Below are 23,571 nucleotides of genomic sequence, written 5' to 3'. Positions count from 1 at the left end.
TAATTATTATTGATGTCTAAATTTTTTATCAACAAAATCATAAAGCTGAAATTATATCTGATGAAGGGATATTTGTTAAAATGTCAAAACCCAATTAAAGGCTTCACTCTTTAAAACTCTCTTCTGTGTATGTTTGTGATGAAATGAGAATGAAGTCATGTGTATGATAATCAACAGCAGATACAGAGTTGAAACAACAGAGTGAATACCCTATTTATCTACTGAAGTACAGAGTCAACACAGATGACTACTTCATAACAAGACTCACAGTATACCAAGACTTTACATTCATCATCTCTGGCCGGGAAGCCATACTAAACACTTATTGATGGGTGCTTATTGCAACGTTTATGTGACTTACATATTTTTCTAGAATAAAGCATTCGATGTCTGACGCGACATTTGAAAGAAATGCATGTCTGTAATTGATATAATGTGAGATGGCACGCTTATTGAGGTAAATCAACTCTAAAAAATAGGTGATTTAGAATTACACATATATTCTTTGTCCATTTGCAATAGTACTTCCTGTGATTTTATCACAACTTTGACATGTCCCAATATCCAGGACTGAATACGTGATAATAAAATCACACACACACACACACACACACACACACACACACACACACACACACACACACACACACACACACACACACACACACACACACACACACACACACACACACAACAGGATTTCTTTCAAGGTGCATATGAATGTCATTAAGGTTTAAAAACTGGCTGAACACACCTACATTCCCAGATGAGTAACAAAAACAAACACCGGGCACGTTGCAGATGGGATGGCTGGTATGAGGTCATACCAATATACATGAATAGTTTTCTCTTCTAGAGAGGCAAAGTGATTAAATGAGGGATACTAATGTACTGACATCATTTCTGAGTAGAGTGAAGAGAAATCTAAAGCTGTGATTAACACAGTGCAAGCCCCAGCTGAGGAAGAACATAAACTATGATCCTAAAATCCTCCCTCTATTGTCACACTCAGTCACACACACTTGCACACAAACAATCCTTTCCTTTTGTAAGCAGTTATTGCTTCTTCTGCAGTAGAGTTAAGACAGTAAATTATGAAAAAAGAAAGACATAACACTAAAGAAAGGAGTGAAACAAGAGACATGCTTCGGGAAGGGTCAGGCTCACAGTTACGGGTCAGTATTACAGTTTCTCATCACAGTGATTGGTGACTGACTGTATTTGCTACGCTCCAAAGAACTGCCAAGGAGACAAACATCAAAGCTCAACACGTTCTCGACCCTCGACATGACACTTTGCTCTCTCCACCTGACGCTTCATCTGTTACCCAGTCAAACCAGTGCTACATTATTACCAGCATCTACGCTACTGCACCCTCATCAAGTGACATCTTCTGGTGGTGGTGAGATGGTCTGTAAGTGCACCTCCTGTGGTGGTATCATATACTGCATGATGAGGTCAAACAGACACAGCTACGAGCTGAAGGTGAGATCCTGCCCCCTGCTGGAGGTGGACAGAACTGCTACATCTACTCTGAGAGGCCGGCTGCAGAGGAGAGGGGATGGAGAAGCAGAGGTTGGGCTATGGGGGAAGGATTCAGGGTGAAGAGAGGTATTGGGATTTTGGTTCAGACAGACATCATATTAACACAAACCGCACAAGGATACGGGACAGTGGGGACAAGGCAGAGGAGTGGGATGGTCGAGTAGATCAATCTCTCATGATAATCTGTCACTTATCGTGCATCTCATTGTCGCCCTCTCCACAAGGCAAACACTCTGAGAGAAGATTAGGGAGGCAGGTTCACTGCAGAAACCTGCCTCCCGAAGCTCAAAGAAACCCCCACGGTACAGTAAATGACTTACAGCATGTCTTCCCTCTACAGTTTGACATGTCAAAAAGCAAAGGACGAAAGCATGTGAAAAGCACAAAGAAACAAACACCGGACACACATAAATCCAACGTTTAAAACAGGCAGAGCGACACAACATTTTGTATGTTCTTGTACCCACAAAGATCTCAAGATATATAGAATAATATATAGATTCTGACCAAACGAACCAAACAGGAAAAACAGGGAGGGATTTCTTATGTACCTGAAACAGCAGCATCAGTGGCATCGCATAGGGATCTTATAACATAAACAACACACGTAACACACAGTCACGTAGAGCATTTTAGTGCATACAATATTATGTACAACACTGATATCCTTGGGTGGTAATTGTAGCTTTACTGGACTTAGAGAGCACTGGGACAGGTTTTAAACTAGTTTGTGATGCTCTTAGTTGAAAGAGTGTGTTGTGGAGGAGGGGGACTAGCCTGTTGCCTAGAGATTACGTAATTCTCAGTATTTTAGTCTCTTTTTCTAAAGTTTGACTGATAGACATTTCCCCATTGGTTTAGAAAATAGGCCTGTGGTTGACCATAGCCTACAATTGCATGCCTGTCCCATATGTCCCATACAGCAGTGTCTCCTCCCCATCCCTCCCCCACCCTTTCACCCACCCCTGTACTCCCTCAGTATTTTGTAGTTAAAGACAGGCCATGCGGCAGCAGTCACTCATGCTGATACAGATAACAGGAAGCACGTTTTGGTTGCTAGTTTTTTTTTTTTTTTTTTTTTTTGTGTGTGTTTGGTTTTTGTTTTATACAAAATCATGCTTCTAGCTTAGTAGTGGATGTTTTTTTTTTTCCACGTTTTCTTTTAAAAAGGAAAAAAAATGTCATAAAAACTACAAGTAAATCCGTATCCTTTTCATCTGGTGCGTGCTGATAGTCGGCATAGCCACTGTGGTTGTCATTGAGTTGGTGTCTGTTGCCATTCATTTCCATGTGTCTGCCTTTTTATGTGTGGTCTTCTTCCTGTCAGCTGCTGCTGGTCATGTGCCCATGTAGGATGGTTTTGGTGAAGGAGTTGAATCCTGTGGAGAACTCTGTGGACAGAGGGAAATGTACTGATTTAGGACGGGACAAACTTTTGCCTTACGACTGTACAGAACAGATGTCTCATGCAAGCTGGAACCAGTCAATGCAAATGTGAGTCTTTAAAATGGCCAGACTAAAATGTCAAATGGGCTTTGAAATTTCCTTAATCTGATCCTCATATGTCACCCACATTCTTCCCCTATTTTTTTTAATTAGCCACCAGAACTCTCCACAACACAACACATTAGTTCTGCAAAAGCATTGAAGCAAAAATGGTTGGCAAAAGTGGTTTAATATTCAGCAGCTTGAAATATCAGTAATCTCAGGAATGTCACGGCCTTTACGTTAGAAAGGGCAAGTCACACACACACACACACACACACACACACACACACACACACACACACACACACACACACACACACACACACACACACACACACACACACACACACACACACACACACACACACACACACACACACACACACACACACACACACACAAAAACACACACAATGTAGTGGCTCCCATTCTCTGGAGACCTGGCCTTGCAGCTTTGACCTTGGGAGCTGACACTTTCCAGGATAGGTTGTTTGGTTTGCTGAGTGCACATTGTGCCAACCTTTTTACAGCCTGTCACAACATGCATGAAGAAAACAGCTGACCTGATATAATTCATTGCAACATGAATGATCTGTTTGCGCAAGACATATGGAATTATATTTGTGTCCCGTTTCTGAGTGCACAACAGGGCATTATGGGAGTGGGAGAACTAGCATCACACAAAGAATAATGTGATTTAAGCAAACTGCATCTATTTCATTTGGTTATTCACAAATATAACTCCACACTCTGATGTAAACATGACAAAGCATTTGCCAGAAGGCGAGCAGCCACAATTATTTACACAGGCTGTAAAACTATTTTGTTTGGTGTAAAACTCAAGAGGCAAAAAGGAAATTCCTGAAACATTACCAGTCATCTCAGGTTTCTAAGGACATGTCATTTTACTAAATATCACCTGGATTAATACTAAAACTATCAGAATCAAATTCATTTCTGTATTATACAGACGTGACAAAGTTTGTCATGAGATAGCAGGTTGCTCTTCCAGCACTTAGGTTTTCCTGATGATATTTATTACTTATTTTATGGGCAAAAGATTAATAATGACAACAATACTTCTTTTTGTCATTATTATTTTAATCATTAATTAAATTGAAGATCTACGTTTCATTTAGCTGTGCCAGCATCACGTTACATATCATTAGTATTGTATTAAAGTTACATTCAGATGCATTTAATCCAGAGAGACTGGATTAAATGGTCTAGCCCACAGGTCAAATGAGGCGCTGTGGGTCAGTCCCGTACCTGCGGGGACGCAGCACTCAGTCTGCCTCACTGCTTAACTCTCCGCAGACTGGCACATTTCACTATCTGAGCACCTTTCTTCACATCCACAGTATCGGGCTACATCGGGGAGGAGGAGGGAGGAGGATGACGGCAGAAGAGGTGCGAGGATGAGAAGAGGTGGGATGACAGGAGCAGAACAAGGGATTGAGGGGATATTAGTAAGGGAGAGTGAAATAAAAGAGAAAGGGACAGAGGCGGGGAAAGATGAGAAAATGAAAACAGAAATAGACACGCAGAGGGAACAAATAGAACCACAAGGAAAGAGAGGACAGATAAACAGAGAAAACAACACGGGAGATGTAACAGAGATGTGAGAGACAATTAAGTGAAGAGAGGGGAAAAAGAAAGAAATTATGTATAAACAGTCAAGCAAGGACAGAAGTGATGGCTGGCAGTTGGAAAGACAGGTAAGACACTGCATTTGCCGGTCAGAGTAGTGTCAAATAATATTTTAAATGTTCATTTTTGAACAGCTTACTAAATGGATGGCACTGAGCCACATAAGACAATGGACCAATTACAAAAGCAATGCTCTTCAAATGAACACACAAGTAGTCTGAATGATCGGGCATGTTGAACTCCCGTTCAATGACTGTAAATAGTATTTGACCCAGCTCTGATTGAGAGACTCGTGTTGGTTTGAGTGACAAGGCACACAGTCACAGTTTAAGGGCTGTAAACTTTAATGAAGGCAAAAAGACAGAGACAACTGATGGGGAGAAAATGGAAATTATAACCACTGCGAGGAACCACAATCAATTCATTCAGTCATTAATATGCAGGAAAAAAAACACATGACCTGGCTTAGCGACTACTAAAGTGATGAAACCCAGAATGAGCTGATGGACTTTGAGCACCAGAACCAAAGCAATAACAGCACCAGAGTCACGTGGACTCACTTGTTCCCCTTACATGCAGGAGATGAACAGGAGATAGGAATATTTGGGCGAGATAAATGTTACAGAAGGTCAGCAGTCAAGAAATAAATTGAACACGTCTGTCTTCTGTAGTTATTTAGGTCTGACACACAATGAAACAGCTTTTGAAGTCATGAGAACACAAACAAACTGTGCTCATGCAGGTTAAGCTACATAAGGACTGTGAAGGATGCCTGGGAAGCACCGATGAGGTGAGACTTTAAAGCTCACTGCAACCCAGAGTCCCCTAATCACTAAAACTACAGGGATTTAGATCAAACAGAGTCTCATCAGATAGTGCTCAGCTGTATCACCTGGTATAATTCAGTCGATTTCGGCTCTCCCTGCACACCCTATCTAACAATAGGAGCCTCAGGTGAGACCGAGAGCTGCCTGCAGATCAGAAGCCCACCTTGCCGCTGTCCCGACCCAAGATGGCGTAGCTCATGAACTGCTCAGCATCGCCCTCCAGCTCGTTGGCGTCCTGCAGAGAACCCTCCAGGCTCATCTCCTGAACCCCCTCCTCACCTGAACCCTTCCCTCTGCGCACAACCTTACGCACAATCTATCATCGACACACATGTACACAACCGCACACAGGAGGGTGGGAGAGAGTGATGGGTGAAAGCAGAGAGGGTGGAAAAGGCAGTGAAAAGAGTCGGTGAAATATGAAGAAATGCTTATGGAGAAAAACAAAAATCAAAATATATCAATGATGTAATGTCATGAGGAACTTTGAAATGATTATTAGTTTAATATTCATTGTGTGGGAAGATGCTGAGTGAGTCTTGTGACACTGAAATAAGAACAATGACTCAACTCCTGAAAAACAATTTAAATCCATTTTGCATGGCTGACCTTTTTTGTGACAATGTTTCCATGTTCATCTGTGAACTGTTCCTCGCTTACTTGCTCTCCTGGAAGATCTTCAACCTCATCACCCTGTGAAGAGAAAAGCATTTATATTCATAAATAATGTATGGGGTTTTTTTTTTTTTTTTTTTAAGAAAACACAAACTGCACTTCCTCCTTTTTGAATTTTGGAAACATTTTAAAATAGCTGCGTAATAATGTTGTGTAATAATTTGAATGCCATAAATTGCTCCACTAACTGGCAACACTGAGAAGCAGATGAATGGCAGTTGATTGAGGGGTTAATTTGTTTGTTTGTGGGAGCAAGTAAATCCACCATTCGAGATCCACAGAGTTCACTAATGTTTCTTTGGGACACTTGTAATTACAGTTCATGAGGTTCATGACAATGCTGTTAAGACCCATAATAATCTGCTGCATGTCTACACAGCTATTTATAAATTCAAAGAAATTCCTGCTGCCGGACAATTAAGCTAAGAACGACAGTAGTTTGTGCTGGTCTAGACCTGAACAAAACTCAAACAAATGTTTGGTGCTGAGGGACTTCGAGGTACAGTAGAAAGAAAATGCCACAGAGCCCATGCGACTTTTTTTTTTTTTTTTTTTAGAACTGGAGTCCAAACTCGTTGAGCAGAAAACAATCTATTTACATCCGTAACAGCGGTAGATAAATTTAGCCACACAGTAATCTGAATATTTTCACAGAATGAAAATGATTCCCAACACATATGCCACATTTCCTGGTGTCCAGTGTGTCCTTGGTTAATTGTCACTGCCACTGTGGTCACACCTATTCCACTCAACTGTAATAAAAAAAACCTGTCAAATCAATTACTCCTATTACCACAAACCTATCATGTATCGCTGCTGCATTTGATCAAATACACTGCATCCTTCAACCGTTCATCAAAGAATATTTTCCTCTTGCTCTTTTCTTTCATAATATTTTCTTGCCGGTAAACTGGTTCTTCAACTCCTGCTTGACTCTCCACGGTCGCTCTCTTTGTACCTTAAGGATGACTCTGCGGCGAACCACTCTGGTGGTGACGTTTTCCTCTTCGTCAGCTACTCCCTCAACCTCACCGAGCTCGTGGTCCAGCTGAGCGTGTATGTAGGTGAGCACAGACCGCACCGAGCCGCTGGCGATGTGGAGGACATTCTGACAGCTGATGACTAGGAAGGCTAGCAGCACGAAGCTGAAGAGGAGCTCGGTCACCAGGGCCCACATTATCCCACTTTGACCCCCAGCAAATCAACACGAGCTGCAATGGACGACTCCGGCTTCGGTCCTTCTGTCTTCAGCGACTCCTGTTTCCCACACAGCACTTCTCACAGCAAAGGGAGAAGGTAACAGCTGCAGCTTTGGCTTTTGTCACCGGTTCAGTCCAGCTAGTGTTGCGTCTTTCAGTTCATATCTGTCCTCCATTAGCTGGGGCACCGGGCCCTTTTCCTCTCGACTCTATTCCTTCTCCTTCCCACTGTCAGATCAGGAGTACCCAGTCATCCAAAAGCAACCTTGGGAGGCTTCTGTTCCCACCTCTCTCGCTGTCTGACCATGTGATATGTGGGCTTTAAATACCTCAAGATACTCCCGTGCGTCTCTGCGTGCTGTGGTAACACACTAAGAAACTTCTCTCACATACTCAGTACTCTAATTACAAACTCTTTGTCATTCCCCATGATCCACAACCCACAGTAGGTATATTTCTTCAAAAACAATCATATCACTATGCAGACACACTTATGCAGCAGATCGCTGCCTCCAAACAAAGTCAAGGTGGGCTCTTTAAAGACCGGCATGAGCGACGTGCAGAATCAAACCCACAAAAGTCCTAAATGCGACACAAATGTGACTATTTTTGCCCTCGCACAGTTTCACTGCTGAGATTGTCCTGTACAGTGTGATGTGTCCGTGTTGTGCCAGAAAGCGAATGTGGGAATGACGGGTGGGGATCATGTAACATGAGTGGGGGAGTGAGAGCGCTTTCTATATTTGGCCGGACCTGCTGTTTGTGCCCATCTTGGGCCAAAGATCCCATGTGTGTTTGCAGTTGTGTTTATGTTTTAGGACATATCATGCAAAAGATAATGCTGATTTGAATGTTACATCTGATTTAAACGTGTGACTTCTAGGAGAGGAAGAAGAAAACCAAAACGACCACCAGAGCTCTGCTTGTTGTGTGGTCAACATTGTAGTACTGTATTCACTGTATCTGCTAAATCAACCTACAGAGCAGGGAGCAGTTGGATTGTTTGAATTTTTTTTTTTATAAAACTTCACAACATTTCTTTGATGAAGGCAGGTTGAGACTTTGGTACTCTGTCATTAAAAAAAAGTTGTAAAATCACAGTAGTTTTTATGTCTGTTGTTCAGTCCACCAATTAGACTGAAATATGAACAGCCATGAAATGTTGTACAGACACTTAAGGTCCCCAGAGGAGTCCTACTGATTTTCATGCCTTTAATTTTGCATGGGAGAAGCAACACACTCACCTGGCCCTTCAGGCGCACGTCATCCCAGGCCCTCAACTCGGGTACCCTGTGTGGGAAGCCCAAACCCTTCTCAAATGGTTGGGTACCTCTGAAGTGCCCCCGTAAGATCTCAGAGTGCCCCATGTCCCTCACAGGCTGTAGCAAGGCCTCCTGGGACACACAGGACTGGTCACCGTCCACTGCGTTACGTACTGATGACATCATGGTCTCTATGGCCTGCCTGGGTTTAGGCTGACTGCCCACCCAAGCCTGAGGGTCAGTGACAGGGATCCACCCTGGGCCGGTCTGTTCCTGCATGTAGGAAAGGAAAGAGCCTCCACCACCTCCGTTTCCACCATTACCTGACCTGAAAGGACCAATAAAAAGATCACTGGATCAATGATGAGGTGGTATATGCATTATACATGATTACTGCAAGGACAATGAAACAGCTACCATAACTCCTTGGTTATGAATTTTCACTGACATGCAATAAGTTAAAAGGGAATTTTGTGTCTTTGCACAACCTGAAAGGCTTACAGAGGTCTGACTCACCTGTCTCCATTTCGATCTGCAACACAGCTCAGACCAGGGGACTCACTCAATCGGGCATACACCCTTTGCTGTCCTGCAACAAGAGAACACCCTTCGACTGAGCCCGTCCGGCCTTCTCCTCCTCCTCCTCCTCCTCCAGCTCCATCGCCACCAGTCGTATTTGTGACGGCTGATGCCTCTGAACTTGCCTCTGACCCCTGACCATTGTTCAGCCCGTTAAGATTGATCCCAGCGATGGTGCCACCGAGCGAGGCAGGCGTGGCTGTGCTGAGCGAGTCAACGCCCATCTCTGAATCGTCTTCGGGCAGCTCAATGGAGCCACTCAGCACCCCACCCCCTCCGCTGGCTGCGCTGGCCTGACTGGCCGGCCGACCAAGACTTCCGTACGGCAGCCCTAGCAGACCTTCTGAATCATCGGCATTGCTGCACTCCAGCGAGGAATCCTCCACGGGCACCAGAGAAGGGCTGTTGCCTGAGGGCCACACCTGCACATCAGACATCTCCATCAGGGTGTCTTCTTCTGTGGTAGCAATGGGTGCACAGTCCAGACTGGAGACCTCCTGCCAGTAAGGCTCAGCACCCAGCGGGGAGGGCAGGCTGTACTGCATGGAGGCCGGTGACAGAAGCTCATCCTGCGCGAGCCCATAACCTGGAGCGAGACAGAGAGAGGCACACTGACACCCGGCCCCCCGCCTCGCTCCCCACCTCACCCCCACAGCATCGCGACCCTGGGAGGGGATAAGTGCCCCTGCCCAGGAGCTGGGCATCAAGGGGAGGAGTAGAGGAGGCTGAAGGGACAAATGGGAGAGGAGTGGGGTGGAAGAGAGGGGTGGGGGACCAAGACAATAGGAGCTGGAATAAAGGTGCAAGGAGCTTAGGACAAGAGAGCAAGGGCAGCTTTTAGAAGAGGGTTTGTCAAGCTCAATCAGCCAGCGCTGACGGTGAGAGCAGCAGCGGCAGCAGCAGCAGACACAGCCAGACGGACCAAGAGACTGACACTGAGGTTCGAACCCAGCAGTGACTGATGCTGCTCTGCTGGCTGCCACCTGCAGGGAGACGGAGAGGGATTACTGACACCTGTCTGGCAGGGACACACTTGTCTCATACTAATACGCACATACACTCACACTCATCTATGCATGCATTCAGACCCACTCAGAAACAGGCAGGTTAATATTGTTGTCAGGCTAGATGGCATGCACGCAGGCAAACTCATTTTCTCCTCACACACAAGTGAACACACTCTCTGCTCACTCCACAGAGCTGTTTGCGCTCTCATTGACACATACATTTATTATAATGCATTCAATATAACACAGCCACAGAAACATAAAACTCTTAAGAGTGTTGATAATTGTGCAGACAGAGTTACAGCAGACTTCAGTTTTCATACGGTTGCTGCCTCGGACAAAAATTTGAATTAGCATTTCAAGTGCAGTTATATCAATTAATAAGACTGCATGTTGTTAATGTGCTGTGGACTCAGGTCACTCCTACAGCTGTTTCTCAAACACCCTTGGTAACAATATTTTTTTCTTTCTTCTAAAACCAGACCTGGAATGGCAGAGCACAATGTCACAGGAGCAGGGATGATGTTTTTATTCAAATAATGACTCTTATATGACATGCTTCAAAAGAAAGAAAATCCAGTGGAGGACTATGAAGAGTGCACTTTTACTCTGTAAATACACAAATAATCTGTATTGTAACCTGATCATACCGAATGAATTATTCTGAAAATGACCCTGGAAATGAAGTGAATTGTGTCTACAAAGATGTTGATGAATGGAAGAGGATAAAGAAAAGTAGCAGTATGACTGTAACATTACAGGACATATTACCAAGGAGTGTATTAACCAGAATATAAAACAGAATGTGGTGCAGGGCATGAAATACGTAATAAAGGAAGAGGAGGAGAAAATTTCCTTAATGCAGGACCACGTTCATATGCATATGAGTGAGAAAGACTGACCGTATAGCTGTACTGTACAGTGATAATAAAACTGTGCAGAGCACAGGGTGTAACTTGATTCATGGTTGGCAGGAGACTATTGCTGAGTGTGCAGGAGATATTTGAGACACCAAGCGGCAAAAAAGACCCCTTGTCCTACTTTCTCTTTCACCCTTTCAGCTGCTGTCAGTTGTCTTATCATGAAGTATTAATAATAAATACATGTATATTTTTGTTAGTGCTTTGCACTATGAAGATTTGTGAGAAAACCCCCACAAATGAGCTGTGAAAACAGAAATAGACAGGAGTCTTTTTATGTTCATAGATGATGAATTATTTTTTTAACATCATTTGATGTTTTTATTCAGATCCCCAAAGATACAGAGGCATCAGGTCCTTTTAAAGTTTAGGGGCTATGTCTCAAATGATTAGTTTCCATTTGGCTTTTCTTCAAATGCTGTTTAATATTTGTCTGTACACTGATGGTTCAAATCTGAGTTATATTGTCTGCAGAAATTAGTTATAACTTTAATAATATGATTAAAATATAATTACAGTGATTTCTAAATTAAACCAAAATCACATGATTACCCTTATATATGCCAAATTCACTGTATTATGGATCACTTGCAGAAAATGTGAATCATGTATGAACATTTGTTATGAATATCTGATAGAACAAGTCTATTTTGGAGAGAAAAACAAATCAACGAAATAAACATGGTTTATGACTTTACAGTACCAGCACATATTTGTCTGACAAGTTAATGTGGTGCAGGGTTGGGTGAGTATTTATGAAACATATATATATGATGTTAGTCTGTGTGTATGAACTCTACTTCTCTGGACCAGAAGCCATGGTTATGTGTTATCAGTCTGCATTTGGTAACACAACACAAAATACAAAATTATATAAAAACTAAATGCTTCCGTTTTCCATGAATTTGTTATTGAAAGAGTTTGTCAGTCTTCTCTCTTTCGTGTCAGTAAATTAGAAAATAATGGTCAAGAGTGATATTGGGAAGACAAACAAAATCAAGATGAGAATGTGAAATATGAAAAAATGTGACTGAGATTTTCTGAACCCCCCTGACTGAAAGACAGAAATATAGAGAGACAAAGCAGAGAATCTCACATAAAAACACACGTAACAGAAATACACTCTTTCAGCCCATTAACACTGGGCACACATGTATATGGAAGACACAAAACACATTTTACAAATCAAAACACATAAAGACGCTCGCACTGATACAATCACACAGACTGATTTGCACATTAAAAAATAACCACATTTAAATAAGGAGAGGGACATTATCAATTTGACCATCAGACAACACTCACAAAAACACAAAAAACATGTTTTTGACACAAAATAAGATGGAAATAGTTTACATAGAATCAGCGACACACAAAACGACCACAACATTCATACATGAACAGAGCAGACACAAGTCACTGTTCACAAAAAAGGTTTATGGCCTTTTTTTTTTTTTTTTTTTTTTTTACCCCCCTTAGGACAGATCACTGAGGAGTAACAGAGACAGACTGTAGAGTCATTCTCAATATGCATGCCATGCAAAGACACATGTCTGTTGGTCAGGCAGCATTAGGTGCTAATGCAGTGTGTGAAGCGTTATCTCCGACAAGCCAGTGTTACTGCTGCCCTTCATCCCAGTGTCTCCATGCAAACACAGAGGAAGATGAGCAATGAAAGTCTTGTGCACATGCCGACATGCAGGAGGGCAGGGAAAGAAGGGATGGGAAAAGAGGGAAAGGAAAAAGAGAAGAGCGAAAGAAGAGAGAAAGAGGAATATAAAATAGGGTGATGAACACAGACAGAAACAGCAAGAGAGAGCGAGGGTCACCTCCCCCCTCCCAGTGGGTGCTGAGTACACAGTCTGTGTGAGGGGTATCTGTCACAGAGCGGACATTTAAAAAGGTGCGGGTTTTCAAGAGAAAAAAATAAAGAAACTGGTCGCGAAAAAAATAAAAGCTAAAGATGTGGGTCAGAGGTCAACATGAGGTCGGCATGAAGTCAGAGTTCGGAGAGGAGTGAGAAGGAGGAAGAGTAGGGCGGCTAGGCTGCAGATGACATGTCCAGAGAAACACAGAGAGAGGGACAGATTCACAGGGAATGAAAACAGGGCTCCCAAAAGGACATTCAGTGCACCAACATTAACCCTAAAGAGACTCAAACTACTCCCCATGCAACAACAGGCAGACAGAATTTAGATACTCCCTTAAAAAAAAAGGAAGAAGTCTAACTCTAATGTGATCTAGTTTTATTTGAACCTACAAATGAACAAACTTTAGAAAAAGTGTTGGCCTACAGTCGAGGTGCACAAGAACTATGACGGAAAACTGATCCTATAGATGTAAGCGGGAACTTTTACTGTAAAAAAAACAAAAAACAAAAGCAAAAAAACAACACTACTTTGCAGATAATAAGATATAGTGTTCTTTTGTATGTCGGACAGAACCCAACTTTTTGGATTTATACTTTTAGACCTCCTTCCTTTCATTGGCAAACATTAGATAAGATGATTGATACAACTCTCATGTTTGTACGCTAAATAAGAAGCTACTGCAAGCAGCCGGTTAGCTTAGCTTAGCATAAAAACTGAAAATGGGGGGAAAGTTAACCTGACTCCGTTTTAACATTAACAACCTACAGTCTGCTTCTGCTATCACTGCTTAACCCCATGTTTACCAACTTATATCTTGTTACTTTAAAATAACCAGCTTTGGTTTTGCATTGGGTAACATTTCTTGGCTTTGTAACTTAATGCCGAGAAACCCTTGGACACCGAGAAGTTACCACATCAGCCAAAAGAAAGTCCAGAACCTTTTATATACAGTCTATGGCCAGGACAAAACTTGGCTAGCTGTTTCCACCTGTCTCCAGTCTTAGCTAAGCTAAGCTAACTACCTGCTCGCTGTGATTCTATATTTAACAGACAGACGTGAGACTTGTATCATTTTCTCATCTAACTTTTGGAAAGAAAGCAAACTAGTATATTTCCAAAACTGTTTGCTTTCAAATAAATTGAATAAATGAATAAGTGAACCAGGGAAAAGATCTGAGAAATAAATAAAGTTTATTCAGAAGTGAATAAATAAATCTGATGCATAAGGAAATCAAAAATAAATGTATGTGTGTGCCACAATGTTTTTTGAAAGGTGTGGCCTGTTATTTTCAATTTCTTTTTAGCATTCAAAGATTTATTTTTCCTATCTTTGACTGTTTTATTTATTTGCAATTTTATTCATTGACCCTTTTTATTTATGGCCTAAAAAGTCAGGCTGGGTGTTGTTGCTGTGCCTTAAGTATGTACTAAACTGGATCAGGAAGTCATAAACCTCTTTAAATCTCTCACTGAGATCGCTGTAAAACAAGCAGAGGACACAATATCCAAGGTATTCGAAGCCACCAAGTCAAAGCAGGAACGGCCTTTGGGAGGCAGGTAGCCAGACAGATAGACAGAGAAGACAGATACACGGTTATCAGATTCACTGCAGCTGTGATCTGAAAGTCTCCCTTTTCACCCTTTGATTGTCATGGTCACATCCGTATGCATTGTTACATCTCTGTTTATTGCTCCAAGTTTTCACAGAGAGGACCTGTCGCCTGCCTGACTAACTCATCATCTGCACTGGAGACAGAGAGGAGAAGCCAGTCCAGGAAGAAGGGGGAGCTCACATCAGTCCAGAGGTGAAAATGGAGTCAATAAGATGTAGGGTATGCATGTGTGAAGGAAACCATGAGGAAAAGGAGTAAAAGACTTGAGGACTGACAACTGGTAGGAAGGCCAGATATGCTGGGCCATACTGATGATCTATGTGGACTGATCATGTATGACAAGGTGTTTTACAGACAAGATATCATGCTAAATTATATTTAATTTCATTTCTAAAAGGGTAAATACAAATCTAAAATATTATCAGGTACTATACGTTGACTGATTGGTTTATTCAAAGTGAGCTGAGTACATTTCTTAACCACCTTAACAAACAATAAAAACACAAATTAGCTGAAACTATTAATGATAGAAGAATTAATTTATCTCTATGAAATACCTAGATCAATACTCCACTAAACCAGTGACTGCCCAACATTCACCATTTAATCATCACTTTCTAGATACCTCACTGCATTTCTCTATCACTCATCATAGCAGCACATAAATGCAGTGTAGGATATATAACCAAAGGCTACAGCGGTTGGAGTACAGTAGGAGTGTCCTGAGTCCCCCTGCATGTTGCTGAGGTAAAATCCTGCAAAAGTTTGACCTTTTTGGCAGCTTTCATACACAAGAGCATCACAAGGAATAAATTAGAAAGACATGGAGACAACAGAGAGAATTCGGAGGTAAACAAACTTCACATTGCCTTTTGGGGATGTTAGGGAAAGAGGATGTAAGTTTATTGGAAAATGTACTTGCGATCAGGGAAAAAAGGATAACGGGAACGGGCTGCATAGTGGGATCAGGGGAGGGAGCTTACCATTGGTCATACCAGGGGAAAGGTGCTCTCTCTCATTGTTTCGGCGTCGGCTGAAATCACGGGAGCCCTGTCTCACAGGCTGAGGCGGCTGGCCCTCCAACATGTTGATGATGTCCATACGGTCGATGCTCTTCAGAGCTGTGTATAAGCTCTCCACTGCAGTGAGGACGCGTGAAGAAGAGAAGCAAGCAGACAAGGAAAAAGAGAAGGAGGGGAGGTGTTTCAAGCAATTACAGAAACCTAACTGACTGGATTAAAAAGGCGGAAACTCAAAGAATGTGAAGAGATGAGAGAAATTTGCAGCAAACTCAGATCTCATTTACTCACTCTTGGCCCTCTTGCCCTCGCGAGTGGCCCACAGGTTGAGCAGTGCAGAGCTCTGCTCCAGGAGTGAGTTTGGATTCTCCACACGGATCTTATTGATGTCATCCACACTGAGCTGAAGCTCACGTGCCAACTCTGTTTAAAAATGAGACAGAGAAGATCAAATAAGCACGGTAAAAGTTTATATAATCTAGCGTATGAGTCATGTTGTAGTAGCATTCAGTCTTGTTCTTGAAATGGTATACTGTGTCGCAGTAACTCTATCCAGAAGAGGAAGAATATTCTCTCTGTAAAATAGCTATGGCTCTTGGCAGGGAAGCAGAAAATAATTAGTTTCATTGGCTGGGCACCGTGTTACAACTTTGTTTAATCAGCAGTGGCTAGACAAGCTCGTCAGACATAAGGTAAACATGGAAAGCACATAAAAAACAATTCAGTACATTCTCACTATTCACTCACCCGCCCAGCTCAGCCCCAACTGTTCTGCAATGACAGCCATCTTTAGCTCTGTTCTCTCCATGGCAGTCATTGATGCTAAAAAAATCAGAGCAGAACTGAAACTTAAACATAAGTCTATTAAGTTAATACTAGGCTGAGATGCCCCTGGATTCTGTATATGCTGTAGATGAAGTAGTTTGATGAAAAAAGCCATCATAATGTGCCTTATTTTATCATATAAAAAGAAAAAGCAGGTATAACTGTAAAAGTGGGAGAGTGAGAGCCTCGTACCCATAGCAGGCTCATTTAGGGCACTGTATCTTTCTCTTAAAGCCAGCGGGGTCAGAGTTCGCCTCCGATCTTCACTCCCAACAATCTGCCAGAGGCAAGCAAACACCATGGAGGTCAGACATCTCAGGAAAAATCACTGTAATTAAAGAAACTGTCATGTTAATAGCTAACTGTAAGAGCTTTACCTTGATACATGGAGGCATAGTGATGTTGAGGTTGCACAGCACGTGTTGGCTGTCCTCATACTTGGTGGTCTTGCGCAGGAAAGACAAAAATCCAGTGGGCTCTTTACTGCTGTCTCTCACCTTAGACACAGATACAGGGACAGCAATGATGATAGACACATAAGTGGAGTGGAGAAAGAGCTGATGGAGTAACAGTGAGCAACAAAGAATCGAAAACTGAAGAAAGCCGAAGGGTAATACCTTAACAGAGACAGGAAGTCTGTTATCCCTGAAGGCCTGGAAGCTAAAGCACCGAGGCTGCTGGGTGGCCTTCCTCACTGGCACGAGATTTCCTGAACACTCGAGGTGAAGCGGCATTCCCTCCATCACCTGCAAGATGAGACAGCTGCATTAGCCACAGTAGGAAGAACTGATCTAGAAACACACTGCAGATTCTTTGTTCCTTCACATTATATTTAACAAACTTCAAGTACTGTATCTGAACTGACCTCTATGTCTCTGCTGCGAGCCACCTCTGTGAAGTTCTCATGTTGCTCCAGAGTTTTATCCATCTTGTCGTCGGTCATGCAGTAGCAGCGCAGACGGCCCTCGCGCAGCTCATTCATCTTCGCAAACACCACAAATTTGGCCATGTAGGGTACAGCTGACAGCTCTCTGTATAGCAGGTTGGCAAAAGAGACCGCCTCGGCTGTCCGAGGACAGTCTGCCAGCCAGAATCTGAGAGGAACCGATCACACGTAAACAGTGTTGGACATAAATCTCTACTATGTCTTTTGTAATCACAGTCGAGCTGCTTGCTGGAATGGTTTGAGATGGAAGAGGCTTACAATAATCTCAGTTTAATGCTGTATTGTATACGTTGATGATTGAACTTACCGTGCTGAAACATTGGTTGTGAAACTGGCACATTCATTAGCATAGACAAGCTTGGTAGTACCAGTAATATCTTCCCACTGGGCCGGGGCTGTGCCACCTGGGAGTCAGACAGGATGAGAGGTCAAACTGAGTGATCAAAGGTTATAAAGAGAAAGTCTCATGAAGGCAGTGTTTTGACAAAATAATAACAAAAATTATTTTATCCAACTGTGGCACTGAAAACTTACTCCACTCAGAAGAATTCTTTCCTTGCCATGAAAGTAAACTGGTCTCAGTGACACAAACACACAGTTACTCCCCCACCTGTGACATGACATACCTATGACAGAGCAGAGTAGACGCAGACTAGTGGTGTCGCCCTCTCCAGAGTCTCGGGGGCTCTCCATCCAGGACGGGGGCAAGGGTACACGCAGGCCGATGGGCCGGTGAAACTTGCGCCGCCGGGGCTCCACAGTGACCACAGGGCTGAAGTTTGCTTGGCTACCCAGCAGCTTTGCAACCAGCTCATCGGGAACAGGCTGAGCCTGAGGTTGAAAAGTAAATGATGGAGAGAGGGAATACGTAACAGGGACACAGGTTTGATGATGTGATAGAAAATGGGAAATTACACAAGAGGAAGAAACATGAAGAGAAAATGGCAATTTAAAAAGATAACAGAATAGTTGATGGAATGAGATAATGGTACATGAATGATGGGATAAAATAACAGGGGAAAAAAAGGTAAACGGGGGGACGACCAAATTGGGAAAAATTAAAGGTGAAGAGAAAAAGAGAGAAGTCCACAGTGAATAAAATACCTCATAATTAAAACAAAGACAATAGCAACACAAATTGGACTTTATAACTCTTGTTTTTATTGTAAAATGTAACAATGTTTGTTATCACAAAGCTTTTACAAACATAAATACAAAAGAGATACCAAAGAAAAAGGCACTGTGGTTTTTCACAAGGCCTTTCATGACATGATTTTCACAACATCTCAGTTAAATAGATATGTTTCTAAAAATTATGAAATAATCTAAATAAATCTGTGTAAGGAAATACAGAATATTATAAAAATGTCTATTTGACTTACATTCAGTTACACACTATTTTCAGTTTAGAGGTTACAACGTGTGGTAGCAGGTTAGTTTGCAAGACATATTTAGAATATGATAAATTCATTCATGTATATAAAGGACAGCTGTCAAACCAAAACATGCAGTGGAAGGTCCATTCATTCACGTATCCGTCCTTTTGACTCACTGAAATTAATTCTGACACTGGAATTACAAGTTTCCATCTGATCTTTCAAAAAAAAATGTTTTAAACCTTGGTTGAAAAAAGGAATTAATGCAATTAGCAGTCTTGATCTGTAATCAGACCTTGCTAGGAGATACGGGATGCAGCAAAGCAGATGGTAAACTGTGGGCACATTTAACCTGTCAAAATTAAATGACATGCAAATGGAAACTTAAAATATCTGCACTGCAAAGAACTATGAAGGAAGTAAAAACTACAGTAATGTACTTTAACATTGATAAATGTTTGAAATGACACTGATATAAATGAACTGTACCAGTGTGCCAAAAATAAATCTTCTACCTGATGACTGTATTGCTGTTTTTTTAAGAGTGTAATCTGCAGTTGAACTGCTTGATGCACAGATTTTAATCGTACAGTTACCAGTCCAGTGAATTGGTACCATTAATTATTTTGAAACAGGATGGTGGAGCACGACATTGGACAGGGAGGGATGAATCGTGAGGGGATGTTTGTGTAATGAAAACTGAGCAAAAGCAAATGTGCTGAAACTCGCCCCTGTAAACAGATCCTTATAAATGGTTCCTTTTACAATAATTTATTGAATAACTGTGGTAAACTGTTCTAAAAATTATTTCTCTAGTCTTTGGTGTGTATGTTGGAGAAAATGTGACGTGAGAAGTGCAGTCAGACACACAAAAGGGGGACAAAAAAATTCAACAAACAGTGGCATAAGAAAATTGTTTGAAGATAGGTGCTCGGGTGTCACACATTTTAGTGTAGCGAAACACTTCTTAAAAAAACACACACAAAAAACGGCCTTTCCGCACATTTTCTAGACATTAACGATACCAAAACTACTGGAAAATACATATAAACTCACACGCAGTCTTTTATGGCTACAAAAAGAATGCAGAAGATTACTTATTTCTTAGGTAGGCCTACCTTAAATGAATGTGTTAAATATGCTTAGTACAGGGCTTGCTACTAAAATAAATACATTAGTGATAGAAACCTCACTGAAGATAAAACAAACAATAACACATCAGCGCTAGGTGAGCAGTCCACTGTTGTATGAAGGTGCCAAGTGTATGCAATATGTGAAATAAAAGGGAAAAAGGTCCTGTAAAATGTGAAAAGCAAAAAAAAAAAAAACACAACAGAAAACTAAATCAGGGATACTTGGCACAAGTGCTGATATGATCAGGTCATTCCACAATCAATCAAAGTAAATCCAACATGCTTTTTTTTCCAGGCAACACAGGCATTAACGATTCTCTCTTTCCTCTCCTTCCTTCTTATCATCGTCCCATCTCACCTGCAGCCCCAGGCGGACTCGTTTGGTGACCGCCGTCTCAGGAAATGTGGCCTGGACCATCGGTACCAGTTTACTTGTCAGCGAACCTCCCTCTGGACCAATCAGGTCGCTTTCTTGCTGGACTCGTGACACAACAGCAAAGTAAAGGGGGAAGTCGGTGGAGATAATGCGACGGATTCGCTTCTTCCCGAGTTCCTCTTGACTTTCTAAGTCTAGGGAGAGAAAGGCCGTTAGATAAAACTCCTGTGACGTGTGTGAGAGTCACTACAATGTCAACCATGATGCATTTCAACTCTTACCCTCGTCCATCCCGTTCAGGATTGTTTCCAGCACCTCATCGCCGTAGCGATTGCGGTGCTCTTTCCAGACTGAGCCATTCTCGCTCCTCAGCACTACAAGCTCCCGGTCACCACGACCCAGAGCAGCAAAGTGGGGGATCTCCACAATCACAGGTCTGCCACACACACGGAAATACACGAGTACATATAATCACTTACTAGAAATTGGGCTGGTAAAGGGCGTTACTTTTATCAGTGTAAAAGCAATTTTATTATTGCTTGATATTAAACTGTTTTGTAGATGAACCAGTAAATTATAACAAATCATATCCACGGGGTAAAAATCGATGTACTCGTTCCAGTTAAACAAACAGAGAAACGTTTCAGACGCTTCCTCACCCCAGGAACTGCATGCCAGCTGGACCCAGGGAAATGATCCTGCTGGCCAGCCCCTCTCCCTCCACCAGCGGAGGGGGGCTGGTCAGCTTCTGCGGCTTCACCAGGCGGCAGGTAATGCGGGTGGGTGCCGCACATGTCCGCGGAGGTATGATGACACGCAGACCATTATGCCTGCTGCCTCGCATTGAACCGCCCCGAGCATCCACCATAAAACTCACCAAAAACCTGTTAATGGATGAAGATTGTCAGCTGCCTGATCAGATATTAAACATGGGGGCAGGGGAGGGGGGTTAAAACATTCTCCTCTGTGCTTATAGTGCTGACCCTGTGTGTATGGGACTAGCGACTGGGCTGACATTGTCGGATGTCTCGGTCGCTGGGCTGCTGGGAATCAGTGAGTCCTCATCATATTCTTTGGGCAGTGGAAGTGGAGTGTGTTGCTGTAACAGACAAAAAGACAAACTGATCAGAACATTTTCCAAAAAACAGTATCTATAATAATGTTATATATATCCAAAAGTGTATTACTTATACTATTATGAGTTTAACGGAGACGATATGGAGAGGCTATGATGAAAGATTAAGGCTATGTACTCATTGTCAAAGTGCTGAGCTTTTTATAGTGAATACTGAGAAGATACATTGTTGTTAACTGTTAAAAACAGGGACTGAAAGTCTAATAAAAGACACTACTGAGTTGCATTATTGGAAATGAGGGATACAGTGTTTATTCAGTTTGTTCCATACAAAGAACTAAAAGTCTGGTTATCTCTGCTGCTTCAATTTTAACTATTTGACCACTTGATGGAAGTGCAATACAAAACTGCTGTAGTTGCACTTAAATATTTTCAGTATCTCAATCCCACTGTACAGTACCTGATCTATCTCGTGTTCTTTCAGGATAACGGTCTCTGGAGAGACACGGGGGATCCTGGGAATGGCTGGCGAGTAATTTCTGTTGTACAGAAAGAGAAAAAAACAAGTCAGATTGATGACAACTCTTTACATTTGACCTCCTCCCCAGTGTTCATCCTGGTGTTTGGTGAGTGTCTATGGTGCATCCCCTGCTATCTATCCACCGATTAGCTTATGGCTACCAGCTCGGCTCTCTCCCCTGCTTCCCCTTCCAAGCCCCCCTTACGCTGTGCCCAGCCCTCTCTCGTACTCCAGTGATTTCTTGGGGGAGAGGAAATCGTCATCATGGTCTTTCATGTCATCCATCTTCATGTACCTGGCCCCTTCTGTCCCCAAGAGCTCCTCTCCTTCAGAGAACAAAATGCCAAAGAGAGCGAACAGACCATGGTCAGGTTGGTGAAACAGCACAAGAGAAAGAGAGAAAGAAAAGAACAAGATTGTTAACTTGTGGTTAGATGGGCCACACAACATGACAGCCCAGGATTTAGGTGATGGCTCTGTTACTTAGAAGTTAGACTGATGAAATGACACATTAGTGACAATTCTCTTTACACTGACCTTGTTACTGCAAGTCAGTCACAAAAAACTGAATGCAGCCATTTCTACAGAACATTAGATATGCTTAAAAAATAGGGTACGAGGACATGAACAATACAGCAGGTCACTGTAATCAGGTTTAGTCTCAGGCGGTGTCCAACACTTTGATTCGGAATCCCTGAACAATACTTTATCAAAGTAAAAAAGGACACTTTATAAATGTAGTCCGAACTTTGGAAAAACGCATTAAAGTCCAGTTAAAGACAACAACATTATAGATATGAACAGTGCACAGTCTCTGGGGAGAGCCTGCATCAGCATGATCTTGTTCCAAAAATGTTTTGTGTAGGGTATAAATAGTTATTGAAGTGGAGGTTTTAGACATCAGCTGCTTCAGAGAGGCTGATCTGTGAGGAGGTTTGCTTTACAACACATGAATACAAACACGGAGACGACTGCACCAGCATCATTCCACTACAACACGATAACAAGCTGTTCTCTACTCTCTTCAAACAAGCAGCTTATCCGGATGTGAGTCGAGCTGTCGTCTGGTTACTTACCCGCCAAAATAGGCGATAATGTTCACCAATTCACCAGCAGCAAAGGGGAGTCTTCCCTGTGTGTATGAATAAGTGAGCGTATCAGCGCAGCTAGTGTGAGTGGGTTGTCTGTACGAGGTCCAGAGCCAGAGTGGTGTTGTAGGTGTCGCTACGCTGTGTTTGACTCTGCGTGCACTTCCCACAGGTTCATATGAATCAGCTAATGCCCTGTATATTCCGTCTTGTGTGTCGTGCATGTGTTGCGTAGGCAAAGTCTTACCATATGTAAGGGTGTGCATCAGATAATCTGCTAATATCACTTTACCATTCCGGATACGAGGTGTGTCTTTAAGACGGCGACTCAGCTACTTTCTATATTTAGAGCCACGCTGACAATCTGTTGGTTGAATTATCAGGGGACTAAAAATATCAAGACATAATATCCTCTGACATTATTGTTAGCTGTGTTGTAAACTTCAGGTGTTAAAAATTAAGCATACCATAAAGTAATTTCTGGCCACTTGTAGGCAGAAAGTAGCTGTGAACTGACGTATTATTAAAAGATTGCTTATTTACACACCGAGACATAAAGAAAAAACATAGCATGTAT

At 42.3% G+C, this 23,571-nt stretch overlaps 1 protein-coding gene across 2 annotated transcripts in view; it reads right to left on the bottom strand.

Annotated features, from left to right (window-relative positions):
• Positions 1–2,526: 2,526 nt before the first annotated feature.
• The window catches only part of ank1a (ankyrin 1, erythrocytic a), an 88,978-nt gene continuing 67,933 nt past the window's right edge, over positions 2,527–23,571 (bottom strand). Inside the window, exons 25-45 of one of the 2 annotated variants that reach the window (XM_069721532.1) lie at positions 22,112–22,232; positions 21,847–21,925; positions 21,295–21,410; positions 20,971–21,195; positions 20,593–20,747; positions 20,294–20,505; positions 18,053–18,257; positions 17,734–17,830; positions 17,346–17,574; positions 17,098–17,226; positions 16,858–16,977; positions 16,673–16,757; positions 16,403–16,477; positions 15,947–16,078; positions 15,620–15,775; positions 9,163–9,811; positions 8,629–8,974; positions 6,120–6,203; positions 5,674–5,826; positions 4,303–4,401; positions 2,527–2,936 (exon numbers count right to left, since the gene is read on the bottom strand). In XM_069721532.1, the coding sequence (XP_069577633.1) occupies positions 4,330–4,401; positions 5,674–5,826; positions 6,120–6,203; positions 8,629–8,974; positions 9,163–9,811; positions 15,620–15,775; positions 15,947–16,078; positions 16,403–16,477; positions 16,673–16,757; positions 16,858–16,977; positions 17,098–17,226; positions 17,346–17,574; positions 17,734–17,830; positions 18,053–18,257; positions 20,294–20,505; positions 20,593–20,747; positions 20,971–21,195; positions 21,295–21,410; positions 21,847–21,925; positions 22,112–22,232 (3,440 nt within the window). In that variant the 3' untranslated portion in view covers positions 2,527–2,936; positions 4,303–4,329. Of the gene's footprint in view, positions 2,937–4,302; positions 4,402–5,673; positions 5,827–6,119; positions 6,204–7,143; positions 8,373–8,628; positions 8,975–9,162; positions 9,812–15,619; positions 15,776–15,946; positions 16,079–16,402; positions 16,478–16,672; positions 16,758–16,857; positions 16,978–17,097; positions 17,227–17,345; positions 17,575–17,733; positions 17,831–18,052; positions 18,258–20,293; positions 20,506–20,592; positions 20,748–20,970; positions 21,196–21,294; positions 21,411–21,846; positions 21,926–22,111; positions 22,233–23,571 lie in introns of those variants that run through there. The other variant, XM_069721531.1, reaches the window with a different exon arrangement.

This window comes from Brachyistius frenatus, unplaced genomic scaffold (assembly GCF_029030835.1).
Source record: "Brachyistius frenatus isolate BFR_SWC_R1_liver_20210118 unplaced genomic scaffold, ASM2903083v1 Contig_267, whole genome shotgun sequence".
Taxonomy (NCBI): domain Eukaryota; kingdom Metazoa; phylum Chordata; class Actinopteri; family Embiotocidae; genus Brachyistius; species Brachyistius frenatus.
Note: the sequence above shows the minus strand (reverse complement) of the source record. Positions and strands in the feature narration are given on the sequence as shown.